Below are 15,806 nucleotides of genomic sequence, written 5' to 3' on the forward strand. Positions count from 1 at the left end.
AGCCAATGCAAAATTCAGGAATGATTTATTTGGAGTTTCACATTGTAGATTGGTTGCTAAAGAAGACGCTTAAGAGGGTTATGCCTCTAAAGACTCCATTGACTTAAATCAGTTCCTGTATCTAGTTTAAACCTTTATCTTTAAAATCTTTAACCCTTTCAGGTCTAACGTCTAGTCAGGCAGGACAGCCCTAGCGCTAGAAGCAGATCCAATGGTGAGACACTTTAAAATAAGAACGTTAACATTGTTCAACATTCATTGTAGACAGTTTCTGAATTTAAAAAAAAATTACAATTAATTGATACATTTAAACCAGACTTTTTGAATTGCAAAAAATATATATATATATTTGGACTGCAAAGGGTTAATGCTACTGAGGTTATCATAATTTAGAGCTAAATAGTTAATCACAGACAGTGTATAAACCCACTGTAAAACCCACTGATGCCTTGTTGAAATATATGTAAGAAAAATGTCTTCTTATAATGATTTTGTGCCACTGCACCAAGAAAAAGAGTTAGCTACAGTATACATCTGCAATCAGTACATACCAGGAGCAAAGTCCAGCTGTGCTCAAATACTGATATCTATTGTGATATGTTTATCTCAGAAGACTATTGTTAGCCGTAATGCTAACCATTAGGTCATTGGTACGACCTCATCTAGAGTATTGTGTTCAGTTCTGGAGGCCATATCTCCAGAAGGATATAAATACATAAGAGAGTGTACAAAGAAGGGCAACTAAAATGGTGCATGGCCTACATCACAAAACGTACCAGGAAAGACTAAAAGATCTTAATATGTATACTTTAGAGCAGAGAAGGGAAAGGGGGGACATGATAGAAACTTTCAAATATATCAAAGGCTTTAACAAGGTACAGGTGGGAGACATTCTTCACAGGAAGAGGAGCAACAGAACACGAGGACATGCACTGAAACTAGAGGGAGGAAGATTCAGGGGAAATGTGAGGAAGAATTACTTCACAGAAAGAGTAGTAGATAAGTGGAATAGCCTCCCATCAGAGGTGGTAGAGGCAAATACAGTAGTACAATTTAAACATGCTTGGGATAGGCATATTGATATCCTTACAAAAAAATAAGGATCAAATATGGTTTGAGGTAACATGTTTAAAAAAGGGGCAGACTAGATGGGCCAAGTGGTTCTTATCTGCCGTCAAATTCTATATTACACCATCCGTAGTGCCTGCATAGCAGACGTACACCACTGTGGGTTACAGTGTTTAGCTTACTAAGTTCCTGACTTCTACATGCTCTCTTGCAACTTCTACTAACTACATTTATTTTTATCTTTTTTAACTACAGTATTTATATCACCAGTAATTTGTTTATGTTCATTACCCTAACATGGCACCATTCTGCTGTGCCCACTGCATAGTTGAACTCAGAAGTCAGCTCTGTGTCACGTTCCAGGGCAATGAAAAATACACAATAGTGAAGTTAAAAATACTTGAGTACAAAGGACAGGATGAAGGTCGACATAAAGAAAACCCCAGTGAACTGTATATAATAAAGCGTACAAAATATGAGCAGGTTACTTCAGTAAAGAAACAGAAAACTACCTTTAAGGAACTGTAGACAGAAACGTATTTAATAGTAAACTATGCTAGCACTCGTGTACGTACATGATAGACGTACAGATATGTATTTTCTGCATTCCTGCCAAACAGCCACTCTTTGCATGCCAGGTTGCATGACAATTTTCTAGCATCAGGCATCTTTTTAGTCTTATTGGTACCGCAATGCAACTAACTACAGTAATTGCAAAACTGTAGCATGGAATGCTGGTATTTATAGTTTCACAGCAGCTGGCGAGCCACAGGTTGGCTAGGTCTGCTACAGTATGGATTAAGAAATAGAGATTTACATCTTGAGGTGAATTTGCATTGTTGTATAGTGAGTGTGAAATCTAAAGGAGGGGTACAGTGTACTATTAATGTTTCCTTAGAGACATAGGGAAATAACTAAGTACTATAACTTGTTACCTTAAGGATAGATGGTGATATTATGCCAGAGAATATCCCACCCTTCTTGGAAGCCTTTCTTGGCAAGGGAGAATTGTCCGGAGTACAGTCGGAAGATGTGGGCTCTTTCTCCTCCTCATCAGAATCTTTCTCTGGGCAGCCTTTTGGATCTACAAACCAACCATACAATCCAAATAAAAATGTTGTGTTAGAACTCAGTTACTTAATCATTTTTAAGAGTTTCTTTAAGCATGTTTAGTTTATTTTTAAGATGTTTTTACATTTCACCTCAAAGGTTTTGCAGAACCATATGTAGGGCATAGGGCCCTACAATCTGGAAGAGCTAAAGGGGTGGGCACAAAGTGGGTTAGCGAAGAAAAGGGCATGATCACAGGCTGGAGGCAAGTTTGATCAGGCATTGGAGAGCATTCCAGAGATTGGGAGCAATACATGTGAAGTCTTGAATGCAAGAGTGGGACGATGTAAATAGGGAGGAGGAGGGGAGGAGACCATTGGAAGAGTGAACAGGGCATGAGGCAGTGTGTGAGGCTGGAGATGTAGGGACTGATGGGGGGATTTGAAGGAGAGTACATTTGAACTTGATTCTGAGTAGGACAAGGAGCCAGTTAAGTGGCTGGAAAGGGGGGGGGGCGCAGCAGAGGTAGAGCACCAGGACAAAAATGATAACTGAAGTTGAGGTATGGATAGACTGGAGAGATGAAAAGGACAGATAGGAGATGATTACAGATGTTCAGTCGATAAATGATGAGGTCATGAATAAGAGTTTTAGTAGCTGGGAGAGAAAGTACCTGGTCCTGCAAATATTATGGAGGTACAGTATAAAAGGACTGGAAATGAAGAGTAAAGGAAGAGCTAGTCAATTCTGATGAGGACAGGGAAATGGGAAAAGATGGTAGATGGTCAGAACTGAAAAGCACTGAGAGAGTGAGTTAGGTACTGCAGAAATCACTGGAAAAATGGCCACTGCTCTTGATTAGTGCATGTGCATTAGAATCTGAGCACTGTATGGCACTATGTGACTGCCAGTAAATACTGTAGGAGAGAGTTTAAATGGAGGTGGCTGTGCACAACCCACCTCCTCCTCTCTTAAATCGCCTCCGGCCAAAGCAAACCTTCTTGCACCAAAATGACAGTGAAAACATTTTTTTTGTATATTATGTTTACTGACATTTTACTATTTGAAATAAATTCACAGTATACTAAGTTGTATTAAACTTCAACAATTAGCCATATATTCAAAGGCTTGAGTGATATTTCATACCATTGGCAGGGGTTGCTAAATATCCTAAAAGAGGGGGTGCTATGTTCTCATTATCTAAGCTTTAAAAACAATGATAACGGCAGTAGAAAAAATTGTATGCATCATACTTGTCATGCTTACAATACAGACTTGTATTTATTCAGTATAAACCCAAAGAGGGAGAAGAAAAAAGGAGACTCTGGGGCCGGTTCATACCCGCACGTAGTGAGCTGAATTTGGCCCTTGCCGATGGTGGTGGGGTTGCGCATGCGCGTTTATGTGCTTGCGCTGACCTGTTCGCTAGGTTGCACAGTCTAGCGAACAAGTCTGAATCAGGCCCTCTGTGTGGGGCACTATTGTGTGTCAGAGAATGAGATGTTACAAATACAATAAATGTTTTTATTATTATATGCATTAAAATATGTATAAGCAGTCCTTCTCATCAACAATAAAGTATATAAAAAAATGAAAAACGCTGCCGAAAATATTGATTATAATAAAGAAAGCTCAATTAGCTGTATGCAAAAATTGTTTGATTCAGACCTGTTCGCTAGGCTGCCCCGAGCAGGCATCGAACCACCAACATCCCCAGGGGAATGGCCAGCGTTTTTGTGGGGACACCCGTAAAATGCTGGGAGTTCCCCTGTCCCAGCCTTGTCTCCGCCCCCACCCGCCCACTCTGGAGCGAACAGCTCAGCTGAGAGTGAAACTCGCCAAAGCCACTCGCTCCCTAGGTTTGCACATGCACATAAACAAGCATGCGCAAACCCCAAACATCGGGGTTTGTAGCCCACTATGAGCAGGTCTGAATTGGCCCCCGTCAGCTTTCTGTATATGATAGGAAAAAAGATATAGCGAAGATTTATTCCACACCTGTGGAGTCCCGAAACATCCAGTATTCAGGGTCTTCTTCCTGAGAAGTGGCAGCTCCTGGTACGGGGATCTTACGACATCTCTTTTTACCTAGAGATGCTCTGCTCCTCATGCAGGACGAATCTAGAACAACAGTACCCTAAGCAGAAAACAACAAACAAGATCTGTACGGTTAGAACAGGTATACACTTAGAAATACCTGGGGAAAATATTTCTTTAATTAAAAAGCACAAGCAGAAAACCTACTGAGTTCAAATCATATTATTCTTGGTTCTAGAAATCTGAAAATATCAGATAAAAAGGCAACAGGTGGAATATAACTAGAGGCATGGCTGGATTAGGGATATCCCCGATGGACCTTACTGTCTGAAGTCCCCTCCTCTTCCTCTAGGGGTCGGTAAATTGGTAGAGCAGGATCAACATGGCTGCAGGTTTTGGTTTTATGAAAAGTTCATGAAGATTAGCCTTCCTGCCAATCAAAGACGATGCTCATGACCCCATCCTTGGGTCTGTTCTCTGCATGTCCTCTCTAATGGGTCGCAAGTCTCTCTGTGATGGATGGCCACACCATTTGGGCCCTACCACCGCATTCCCTGGTGGGCCCATTCATGCTCCCTCTGACACTGCCCATATGAATTCATGATAAACATGATTGCAGCTACATCTCATTGAGTTAAGTGGCTAAGTCTACATCACTAAAAATTTTAATTAATTCAATAATTTATTTAAAGAAAATACACCTATATCTCCTGTATACAGTACCTCTGCTCCTGGCCCTGTTCCAACAATGTGAAAACAGGTTTGATTTATGAAAGATATTTCATGCAGAGGCGTGTTCATACCACAAAGTTTCCACACCAGTTTGACAGCATAGTCACACACCTAATAATTATTGTGTTCTACTGAGTTTATACTCCTTCATTTATGTGACCTCAGCCTGTGGCTTCCACCTTGTCTCCATTCCAGTCCTCATATCATTGTGAAAGTGGGGACATGGCTGCTTATGTCCATAAACATAAGTGACCAGTCTTTGCCTCCCAAAACACTTACATAATCAACGTAAAACACTGTGTACCGCTGTGAACATTCCAATGGTTTGGCAATATGCCATCACCTTCAAAAATACAGAAGGATAAACGGGATAAATAATTGTAACTATAGGGTCATGTCATAAATGTAACATACTAGTTGTACATGTGACATATGGCAACTGGGTCTCACTAGCAGATATCCTTTTGTAGTGAAGCAATCTGAGCAATCTGAGCTGCAGAAAATGCTATACAACTGGATGTATTCACTATGTTGACAATGAAATGTCAACAAAGTTCGAGATGTATGTATCAAGGTGAGAGAGATAAAGGGAGGTATTCAATCTGTGCCGTTATTTCCGCCAGCGGAAATAGCGACACTTGCCTATTCAATGCTGCCGTTGCAGACAGCATTGAAGGCAGTCAGATCTGACTTTTTTGAAAGTAGGATGTTTTTTGGAAACGGCCGCAGATTGTCGAATTCATAGCCGTTTTTCAAAAAATCCACAGCTGTTTTTCGGCGATTCACAGAGTGAAGTGGGTAGAAATTGGAAATAAATACAGTAAAACCACAGAGGGGTGGGCCTAATGATGCATTTCTATGCTAAACTTATCATTATAGCCCTGCCCCTATGCAAATTCTCTCCAATTCTCTCCATGATTAGGCTGGGCCTAATTATGCTATTGCCCGATCCCAGTTTCAATCCACCTGCTTCTCCTCTCTGGGCATCTCCCAGAAAGGAATTCATAATTGTAGGCAAGTATGACAACAGAAGTAAATGAAAATTGTTGCAATGTGAAGTTAAATTAGATTGGTCTATTATTAAAGGAACTTGTATTGCCCAAAGAATTAATGGAAACTAGGAGATCATCAAAACCTGCCTCATTAGAAAGACAGCTGTTTATGTATGGGCTGTAGTTTCCATAGTGTATACCTTGCACATCTGCATACACAATATGTATGTTCAGCAGTTAGGGGCCGATTCAGCCACATTCGTTAGGGTCCAAATTCGTCCCAATCCCCGATGTTTGGGGTTTGCGCATGCGAGTTTCACACTTACCGGGCTGTTCGCTCGTGGAGGTGAGGAAGGGGGATGGGCAGGGGGCAGCAGCAGGGGAACGTCCCGCGTTTTATGGGTGAGAGACCATCGAATGATTTTTCGGCCATGCAGCTGCATATGAGGGAATGTGTTAACGTATACATTCCCTCTCATGAAACCAAGTGGATTCATGAGGTGGGGGGCATTCACAAAGGTGACGTTCACCTGTTAACTAGGCTGCGATTACACGCAGCCTAGCAAACAGGTCTGAATCAGGCCCTTAGTGTCAGGCGATGATGTCCTGCATTTAGATTTGCTACTTATGTATTATCTGGGCTCCCATGTTAAATGCACCCCATTTTTTCATACCCCTACTATCCAACTACGCATGGAGTTGATGTTATATAGTGTGGCGAGCGCAGCACTATAGTCAGACAGGACGAAACGTGTTGGGTGTTCCTAGCCTCCAGAATGCAGGTGGCAGGCATATGCAGTTGGGGAGGCTGAGGAAAAATACATGTGATGTGCAGGAGGGGGAGGGGGAAGTAGCAATTTAGATCCAGTGCCCACAAACCCCCAAAAACCTTCTAACCTGCTCTTAGCTGGATTTGTTGGCACTGCTGCTGGTCGGATGGCATTTGAATCCCCATAAACAGACATTGTAACTCCCCCATTCCTCCTCATCTGGGGAAGAGTGGTTCAATCCAACTGAATGACCTAATGGGTCTAATATTTCAAAACATACCTCCAGAAAGTCAAAATTTTCTTCATCTTGGGGCTCCTCTGGCTGTGATGTATCCTCAGCATCTCCAGCTTGGCTTCCATCTACTGTATGTGATTTTCGCTGATCTAATGTAATATCATTGTCTTTTGACTCCTCTAATTCAATATGTCCATTTATGTTTCTTTTTGAATAAGCAGGTTCGTCTTCTGGCTCCTCCCGATGTTGCTCCTCGGTCTCCGGTTTATCTGACTCAGTATGTCTTTTTATTTTATCTACTTCAGTATCTATATGCCTTGACTGCTCTGATGAATCCTCTACAGTCTTAGGTCCTTCTTGATAGGAGTGACTAGACTGTGGCTCTCCTGACTGTGATTGACTGTGGTTTTGCTCCTCAGAGAGACTTTCTTTATGAACCATTGCAGCATCCTTGTAGGTTTGCTCTTCTGAATAACTATGTTCTTGCTGTAAGTGTTTATGTATGTACTCTGATTCTGCTGAGTGAATTGGTCTATCATGTTGCTCAGCTGAAATATTAAGTGCACTGTCCATCTGCTCTGAGGGCACGGGAAGGTTTCCACGAACAGGCTTCATTGGGATTCTCGGTTTCTTTTCGCTTGGGATGTCCTTTATCTGCACGGGCTCATGAGACTGAATAGACTTATGCTGTGGTTCTTCTGAATAAAGCTGAACCTGCTGTGTATTTAGTGATTGGATATACTTAAAATTTGACTCCTCTGATTGTGCATGTTGATGATCTGGTTCCTCCAAATGTGATTGCTTACAAATTGGTTCTTCTGATTGTTCACATGCTCTTAATGGCTGCTCTGATTGTACGTACTTGAGAAGTGGTGCATCTTGGAGTTTATAAATGCTTTCCTGCTCCTCAGATCTTTGTATGTGCTCCTTTGATTGTATATAATGGTGAGCTGGATCTTCTGATTGGTCAGAACGGTGAATTGGCACTTCTGATTGTATATAATGATGAACTGGCTCTTCTGATTGATCATAACTGTGAATTGGCACCTCTGATTGCACATAGTGATGAGTTGGCCCTGATTGGTCAGAACTGTCAATTGGCACCTCTGATTGTACATAATGATGAACTGGCCCTGATTGTTCAGAACTTTGAATTGGCACCTCTGATTGTACAGAATGAAGAACTGGCTCTTCTGATTGGCCATAACTGTGAATTGGCATATCTGATTCTACATGATGATGACCTGGCTCTTCTGATTGGTCATAACTGTGAATTGGCACCTCTGATTGCACATAATGATGAACTTGCCCTGATTGGTCAGAACTGTGAATTGGCACCTCTGATTGTACAGAATGATGAACTGGCTCTTCTGTTTGGCCATAAATGTGAATTGGCATCTTTGATTCTACATGATGATGAACTGGCTCTTCTGTTTGGCTATGGCCATAACTGTGAACTGGCATATTTGATTCTACATGATGATGAACTGGCTCTTCTGATTCCTCATACCTGTGAATTGACACCTCTGATTGTACAGAATGATGAACTGGCTCTTCTTTTTGGCCATAACTGTGAATTGGCATATCTTGATGAACTGGCTCTTCTGTTTGTCTATGGCCATAACTGTGAATTGGCATATCTGATTTTACATGATGATGAACTGGCTCTTCTGATTGGTCATAACTGTGAATTGGCACCTCTGATTGCACATAATGATGAACTGGCCCTGATTGGTCAGAACTGTGAATTGACTTCTCTGATTGTACATAATTATGAACTGGGCCTTCTGATTGTTCATATCTGTGACTTGCCTCTTCTGATTTTTCAAAACTTTGCTCCTCATTTTTATGAATTGCCTTTTTTGATTGTAGATATTGGTCAGTTAACTCATCTGATTGTTCAAGTCTATGAATTGGCTCCTCTAATTGTACATGCTGGTTATACGGCTGCTTTGATTGCGCATAACTGTGATCTGGCTCTACTGGCCGATTGTATATATTAGCTGTTTCCTCTGATTGCCTGTGAATTGGCTCTTCTAATCGACTATGTTGTTGCTGTTGTTCCTCTGACTTATTAGCAGCATGATCTAATTTTTCTAATGGAAGATCTCTATCCTGAGCCTTCTTTGACTCATGTTTTTCTGACTCAGTCAGGTAGTCCTGTGGCTTCCGTGTCTGAGTGCGCATGACATGTAACACTTCTGCCTCTGTAGAACTGTGTTGTAGGTGCTTGGATTCAGAACTTGTTGCATGAGATTCCTTTGAGTGAATATATACATCTTCTGGAAGAAGGTTGACACTTTCTTGTACATGTGACCCCTTATACAGGTGTGGTCCCTTCCTTGTGACTACATGTTCATGCAACTCCGATTGAACCTTAGGACTTGGATCGTGAAGATGCACAGAGGGTGGCTCAGAGTCATGGGAGGAGCAGATAGTCTTTCCAATTGCTGATCTAAAAGAGGGATGTGGGAAACAAACAAAAGATGAATAAAAGCTTGCTCTACAAACACTACTTTTTAAAGAACACACACACACACACATATATATATATATATTTATATATATATATATATAGGAGAGCAGTTGCGGCCCGGCACTCCAACCAGTGGTACAATAAACCTCGGTACCTTCTGGATCAGGTTTGTAGAAATGATGAGACAGGCAGCGGCACTCGTAGGAAATTTTCAAAGTGTATTCAAAAACGTGACCAAACCAACGTTTCGGGACTAGCCCCTTTGTCAAGGTTCTACCTACACCTTGACAAAGGGGCTAGTCCCCGAAACGTTGGTTTGGTCACGTTTTTGAATACACTTTGAAAATTTCCTACGAGTGCCGCTGCCTGTCTCATCATTTCTATATATATATATATATATATATTCTAATAAAATCAGTCCCTCCCGCGTTTGCACGGGGGACCGATTGTTTGCGACAGGGCATGCCCACAGTGCTCGCACACACTCCGGGCAGGGGCGTTCCCATTGTAATTCTTCAATGGCGCGGGTGCGGGGGGTGGGCAGCTGACGTCAGCTGCCTGCCTGCTTCCCGCACAGGGCACTCGCAGGTCTGAGACACCACAGAGGTGTCTCAGATCTGTCAACGCTGAAGAAATTGTTTGAATGATTTCTCCCCCACACCCAAGGCTGCGAATGGATGATTATGCAAATCATCCATTGGCATGCCTGCGGGGGTTCGGGGGGGGGGGGGGGCGGGGGGGGGGGGGGACTCGTCTGGGGTACTCACAAGGCCAAGAAATTTGCTAACCAAACTGCCTCATAACAATATCGATGCCAGCTGTATGGCTGCACTGGCTTCACTGTGACTAACATTTGTGGTTCCTATTTGTATGATGCAGCCTATTCACATAGGAACAATATTTACTTACATCTCAGATCACTACTGGTCACACCTTGGTACGTATGTATATCAAATATCTCCTACGATCTGAATATGGAGAGACATTTTTTCTAAAGGCATTCTTTTCCACTGACTAGATTAAACCCCTTATGAAGTCTTAGTGGCTAGTAGTCCATTCAGTGGGCGTGTTATGGAACGGTCTGATGTACGTTAATGAAACCAATTGCAATTCCAGAAGCACAGCCGTAAGCATAGAAGGCTGTGCTTAGGTGGAAAAACTGCAGCTGCCAAAGGGCATGTGCAATTTCTCATAGTGTAACCGATGGTGGCATATAAGGACACCAAGGTTAGAAGTCTCAATCCTTGCACATTCGCGAGCATGGAAGGTAAGGAGCTTGTAGCAGCATATGTACAAAGTAGCAGAGAGTGTACATGGGTGAGACTATTAGGAATGATGTTGTCCTACCAAGGACTGTAAAATAGTGAAGGAGAATTTAAATAAATGCAGCTGCCTAGACATTTGTACTGTATGTGAATTAGGCTCAATGTATGTAGTAACTAAGTGACTAAGCTTGGTGTAGTCATGTGACTGCAGAGGAGCGATAGCATGCCGATGTTGTTTTAATGTTGAAAGTGGTACCTATTTAGGCAGAGGCTGTAAAATTTATGATGGAGGAAAAATGAGTATGAATACTTAAGAACAGGGCTTAAAGTGCTCCTGCAAAGGTGGTGGAACTCTGTTCCCCTAACACCACCACCATTAGGCAGAGCCTAGACCAGTGTCTGGGAATTTGTGCCCTACCACCCATAAAGGGATAATGGTCCCACAACACACATTAGCACATTCATATACACATTACACCGCATGTAGTGCCCTTGATTCATATTAAATCACACAGTGATACCCCTTATATATATAATGTCCACAGTTGCTCATCTTAACTTTACATTAAATACGCTGTGCCAGAAGAAGAAGCCGCTGGGACACGCTTTTCTGTTGGAATTACTGTTTAGGACTGTGGTAGAGGTGTAACTCAGTTCCCCCTGCCATTAGAGGTGGTGGAACTCAGTTCCACCATGTTCCCCCTCACTTTAACCCCTGCTTAAGAAGCAACATGGTCAAGTCAAATTAGAAGCCTAGCCTATGGCAAACGCAGGATTTCTGGAGTGGGGTTTCAAAATTTAGATTTCAGAGTTATTGGCACCAGCCCAAGAAGAATACATAATTAGCATATAACAAGCTATATCTTGCCCTAAATTACAGTTAGGATACATATGATATCCTGGCTGTCAATATGCAGACTATTAAAAGAACGTCCCCAGCATCCCGATACAGAGAATCCGGACAGGTACCCTAATCCTCTCCTCTACTACTACCCTCTCCCTAAGCCACCCTTGCTACAGCCTATACTCCACCATTACATATGCACATATGTAATGAGCGGCTCATTACATATGTACATATGTAATGAGTGGTCCCACTCATTAAATATGCACTGCACTGGTCTCGCTCATTAAATATGCACGTAGCGGGACCAATAGTGCTCACTGCTGCCTGGGTACCGTTTCAGACCTGTTTTTTTTATGTTGCTTTTTTACCGTTTTAAAATACCAGTTATTTTAAAACGGCAAATTCACTCTGGACCTTTCAGACCGCACATATTACCGTTTTGAAAATGTAAAAAAAAATGGCAAAATACCGGGTAATAAGTTCGGTCTGAAAGGGGTATTAGTATGAGAGGTGTACTTTATGTTGTGTACTGTTGTGTTCTACTGGAAAACATAGTAAGGCTCTACACATACTTTGGTATACCATTTGGGTTAATGTTACTGACTATGAATGATGTGTTATTTTTCCCCCAGCGGACCAAAATATTAACAATAAATTGAAACAATCTGTTTGTGTACATGGATGACTCACTATAAATAATGATGTGATCCTACCAAGGATTGTAAAATTGTGAAGAAGAATATTAAATGGTATTCTTTTCTATATTGTGCGGTCTATGCCTGATATTGTGCCATATACAAATGTGTTCTATGAAATACAGCTTGCTTGGAAGATCTGTACATTTACTTGGAACTGAAACAGTCTGAAGAAGATTGAGCAGACAGCTGTTCCACAACAGAACATTTACCAATTAGTAACCCTTTAATATTATCTTTACATTTTAGTAATGAACTGGAATTAAAAGCGGAATGTCTGTGCTGCCAAATAAAAACAATAACATTACTTAAGGCGCTATCATTTCTGGATCTCGGCCAGTAAATACTAGATCTGTTTTATATGTGCCTATATACTGTATTAGCAGATTCTCCCTCTGGTGTGATCATTTAGAACAGGCATGTCCAAAGTCCGGGCCAGGGACCAATTGCGACCCGTGCTGTCATTTCAAGCGGCCCGCAGACTCCAGCCGAAAGTGTGTGGAGCATCAGATGCGGGATGCCCAGCACAGGACACTAAAGGTGGGGCCTCGGCAAGCGCGCCTTTACCTTACTGTCTGTAGCAGTGAGGAGGTGCCGGCCACCACAGTTATATGCGTCCAACCCCTGCTGCTACAATCACCCTCCTCCACAATCACAGTGACAGCAGTGTGTGGGGAGGGGGTGCAGCAAGGGGGAAGCTTGCACCCGTAACATGCAGAGCGGAGGAGGATGGAAGCGGGAGCCCAAGCATCTCCTGTCCTTGCAGTGCCTGCTTTGCCTCTCTGTCCTCTGGATCACACAAGGGGCTGGGAAACATACAGAGAAGGGAGGGGGCAGGCTGGGGGACATAGAGTGAATGGGGATAGAGTGGGGTACATAGTAAATGGGAGTCATACAGGGAATGGGAGTCATACAGTGAATGGGGGCAGATTGGAGGATATACAGTGAAAAAGGGTCAGGCTTGGGGACATACAGTGAATGCAGGTAGTGATGGACATTCAGTGAAGGGGGCAGTCTGGGAAACAGAGTAAAAGGATGCAGAGTGGGGGACATACAGTGAATGGGGGACATACAGTGAAGGAGGGGCAGGCTGGGGGTCATAAAGAGAAGGATGGTCAGGCAGGGGAATATACAGTGAATGGGGCAGACTGGTGGACATACAGTGAATGGGGCAGATTGGGGAAAATACAGAGAAGGTGGGCAAGCTGGGGAATATACAGTGAAGGGGCAGGCTGGGGGACATAGAGTGAATGGGGGAGAATCGGGGAACATTCTGATGTGATTAATGATTCAAAGAATGTCAGGCTGAATGGTTGGCCCCACATAATTTCACCTCACTTAGGGCCAGATTCTCTAAGCCAGCCAATCAGCTCCTACCTGACATTTTTCAAACACAGTCTGTGACATGGCAGGTAGGAGCTGATTGGCTGGCTGTTTATCACTCTATATTGTATCACTTTTGAAGCTTATAGAATCTAGCCCCAAATCTGGCCCTCGTCGTAAAAAGTTTGGACACCCCTTATTTAGAATGTTAACTAAAAGTGACTATGCAGGCATCAGCAAATTGCTAGCGAATCTGCACAGTGTTTTTGAGGCAGCAGATATTTGAATGTTAAAACTAACCTGCTTCTAAAAAAGCAAGGAGATGTAATTTGTGGAGAGTCTTCACCCGACATATGCAAATCGAGGGGAGATTACCACCCTAGTCAACCGGTAGATATTGCCATGAAACACAACCAGATACAACCACAAAATGTGCAAAGAAAGTCTATTCTGCTAAATTCTTCAGATATTGCTTAAGAAAAGACTGAGCTACCTCTCTACCTGGAGAAATATCATTTTTGGTGGATAATTTGCAATATTATCTGCCTTGCTGCAAATCTCAAAGCTACTATTAGTAGCGGCAATTCCCTGCTGCTGAAGGCTGAGTGTCCCTTAGTCCCGATACCTGCTGTTATTGGGTATTATGCTTTGGCTGACTGAGGCAGGCAAAACATAATCCCTGATAAGCAGCTGTCTGGACCCATGTGTTTTTGCCTGATTGCGGGTCCATTTTCAGCTGCTAAAAGCAGACAATAATTACATAGTTACATAGGGCCTTATTCTACTTTACTCTTTCTGGCAAAATCCTTCTTAGATGGACAAAGCATTTTACATCTGCCCCCCATGTGCACTGCAGGGGGCAGATGTAAAATGCACAGAGAGATTTGGGTGAGTTATTTTGTTTCTGTGCAGGGATACTAACTGACTGCTTTATTTTTACACTGCAATATAGATCTCACTTTGAAGTAAAACCTTACCCAAATCTAATTCTCTCTCTTCACAAGTAACATCTGCCCCACCTGCAGTGCACATGGTTTTGTCCATCTAAGAAGGATTTTGTCAGAAAGAGTGAACTAGAATAAGGCCCACAGTTACATAGTAGGTAAGGTTGAAAAAAGTCCATCAAGTCAACCTAGGTTTTTAATAGCTTATCCCTTGCTGTATAGTATGTTGTTAACCCCTTCCCGACATTTGACGTACATTTACGTCATGGCCGGGAGGTACTTCCCGACACATGGCATAAATGTACGTCATGAGTTTAAACTGTCACTGCGTCTCGAGACGCAGTGACAAAGGGACGATGTCTGCTGTCCCTGACAGCAGACATGTCCCTGCATGCCCAGGGGGGGCTGCGATGCCGCCCCCCCGTCGGCGATCGCTGTGATTGGCTGTTCAGTGTGAACAGCCATTCACAGCGTTTTCCTGTGTTACCAGCGAATCAGACGCTCGGTAACACAGGTGTCAATCACCGCCGGGCGTCAGGGGGCATGAGGGGGTCATCGGTGACGATGACACCTCACCCCACCCTCACCCCACCTGCCCCCAAGGCTGTGATTGGTCCGTGGGACCCACGGACCAATCACAGCCAAGGCGCGACATTTAAACTGACGGTGACTGCGCTGCAGACGCCATTCCGGTCTGGAATAGCGTGCAGAACGGTCACCGTGCCTGCCTGCCGTGAATACCGACCTGATCCTTGCTAATACTTACCTGATCCTTGCAAATACCTTACCTGATCACCTTATCACTGCTTGTAGCGTGCTGGACGCTTCCTGGATCTGACTTCCTGAGACTTCCTGCTGCTGCTGCAGTGTGATAGAGAGATAGAGAGATAGAGAGAGAGATAGAGAGAGATAGAGAGATAGTGACAGAGAGAGCTATATTTTGTGTCTGCTACCCCCCCTTTTTGGGGGTGCAGGGGTTTTCTATATATAAATAACTGTCAGTGCTGCTGCTGCAGTGTCATACAGTGATAGATAGTGATAGATAGTGATAGATAGTGAGAGGTAGAGAGATAGAGAGATTTGTGTCTGCTACCCCCCCTTTTTGGGGGTGCAGGGGTTTTATTTTATATATATAACTGTCAGTGCTGCTGCTGCAGTGTCATAGAGTGATAGATAGTGAGAGATAGAGAGATAGAGAGAGATAGTGACAGAGAGTGATAGAGAGTGTATATTTTGTGTCTGCTACCCCCCCTTTTTGGGGGTGCAGTTTTTTTTTATACATATAACTGTCAGTGCTGCTGCTGCAGTGTCCTAGAGTGATAGATAGTGAGAGATAGTGAGAGATAGAGAGATAGAGAGAGATAGTGACAGA

At 43.0% G+C, this 15,806-nt stretch overlaps 1 protein-coding gene across 4 annotated transcripts in view; it reads right to left on the bottom strand.

Annotated features, from left to right (window-relative positions):
• CNOT12 (CCR4-NOT transcription complex subunit 12) overlaps positions 1 to 15,806 on the bottom strand; it is a 69,651-nt gene that overhangs the window by 9,063 nt on the left and 44,782 nt on the right. For 3 of the 4 annotated variants that reach the window (XM_083146104.1, XM_083146106.1, XM_083146105.1), the window contains exons 6-8: positions 6,930 to 9,339; positions 4,117 to 4,255; positions 2,004 to 2,152 (exon numbers count right to left, since the gene is read on the bottom strand). In XM_083146104.1, the coding sequence (XP_083002230.1) occupies positions 2,004 to 2,152; positions 4,117 to 4,255; positions 6,930 to 9,339 (2,698 nt within the window). The remainder of the gene's footprint in view (positions 1 to 2,003; positions 2,153 to 4,116; positions 4,256 to 6,929; positions 9,340 to 15,806) is intronic. The other variant, XM_083146107.1, reaches the window with a different exon arrangement.

Source organism: Crinia signifera, chromosome 6 (genome assembly GCF_055691185.1).
Source record: "Crinia signifera chromosome 6, ASM5569118v1, whole genome shotgun sequence".
NCBI classification, from domain to species: domain Eukaryota; kingdom Metazoa; phylum Chordata; class Amphibia; order Anura; family Myobatrachidae; genus Crinia; species Crinia signifera.